Source organism: Austrofundulus limnaeus, unplaced genomic scaffold, assembly GCF_001266775.1.
Source record: "Austrofundulus limnaeus strain Quisiro unplaced genomic scaffold, Austrofundulus_limnaeus-1.0 Scaffold1630, whole genome shotgun sequence".
NCBI classification, from domain to species: Eukaryota; Metazoa; Chordata; class Actinopteri; order Cyprinodontiformes; family Rivulidae; genus Austrofundulus; species Austrofundulus limnaeus.
The window spans coordinates 50,037-51,207 of NW_013954032.1; the positions used below are offsets into that span (position 1 = coordinate 50,037).

The 1,171-nt window shown below is 47.1% G+C and overlaps 1 protein-coding gene across 1 annotated transcript in view; it reads right to left on the reverse strand.

Moving 5' to 3' along the window:
• The window catches only part of LOC106535965 (copine-4), a gene marked incomplete in the record, with an annotated part of 27,189 nt that overhangs the window by 13,141 nt on the left and 12,877 nt on the right, over positions 1 to 1,171 (reverse strand). The window contains 2 exon segments of the mRNA XM_014033118.1: positions 89 to 187; positions 445 to 534. Coding sequence (XP_013888572.1) covers positions 89 to 187; positions 445 to 534 — 189 coding nt within the window.

Sequence of the window (1,171 nt, forward strand, 5' to 3'; positions counted from 1 at the left end):
GGTCAGTTGTGGTTGGTTCTGGTCAGTTGTGGTTGGTTCTGGTCAGTTGTGGTTGGTTCTGTTTCAGTAGAACTGGACCTCAGCTCACCTGGCGTCCATCGATGGCTCCTCTCATCTCTTTAAACGAGGCCTCAAATTCACCGATGTAATCATGTTTCCCATTAGAGTCCCAGTCCCACACCGTGCACTGAGGGACAGAGAGACAGCAGTGAGTCCTCAGAGGACAAAGATCACTGAGGGACAGAGAGACAGGGACAGACAGAGACAGACAGAGACAGACAGAGACAGACAGAGACAGACAGAGACACAGGGGCAGACAGAGACAGAGACAGACAGAGACACAGAGACACAGGGACAGACAGAGACACAGAGACACAGGGACAGACAGAGACAGGGACAGACAGAGACAGGGACAGAGACAGGGACAGAGACAGGGACAGGTACCTGCAGTTTTCTCTCGTGGTCTCCGCTGCACAGAGAGTTCAGAGACACTTTGAAGGTTTTCCACACAGGGTTCAGATTATTCATCACCGTCTGAAGGACACAGAGACAGACCTGATCAGACCTGGAACCAGATCCAGACCTGTTGACCTGACACCAGTCCTCAGTCCATCGCTTTAACTGTGAAACTGGAGCCCACCAGGACAAAGGTTCTGGTCCTGCAGCCTGGTGTGGGTCAACATAACCACTGGTGTGGACAGTAAATATCTTACCTGCTGTAGGTGGCTCCTCTTCTGACTACACTGATGAGCTAATGGCTAGTCTTCAAACAGTGAATGTTCTGTTTCAAATCCTTTAGCTTTTCTGTCATTCTCACATTACATCTTCATTCACAGACAGCAGCAGCAGCTAGCTGTAGCACTTCCAGAACATTTCTGCTGGATGAATGATTTAACACCAAACTGAAGACGATGGAAAGAATAAATATTTCCATGAAGACGAGAGTCTGAAGACTGGATTTTTAACTGCACCAGAGGTGCTACAGCTAGCTGCTGCTGCTGTCTGTGTTTGTAAACAACAACAGAACTCCATGTAAACAAACTGAGGTGACAGTTTATGGAATGTGTTTGCATCCAGAGTTGAAAGGATGTTCAGTTTTGTAAATTTTTAAAAATATATTTTAACAGGGACGGAGCCATTTTGTTTCCACGCAAAGCATTCTGGGTAAATG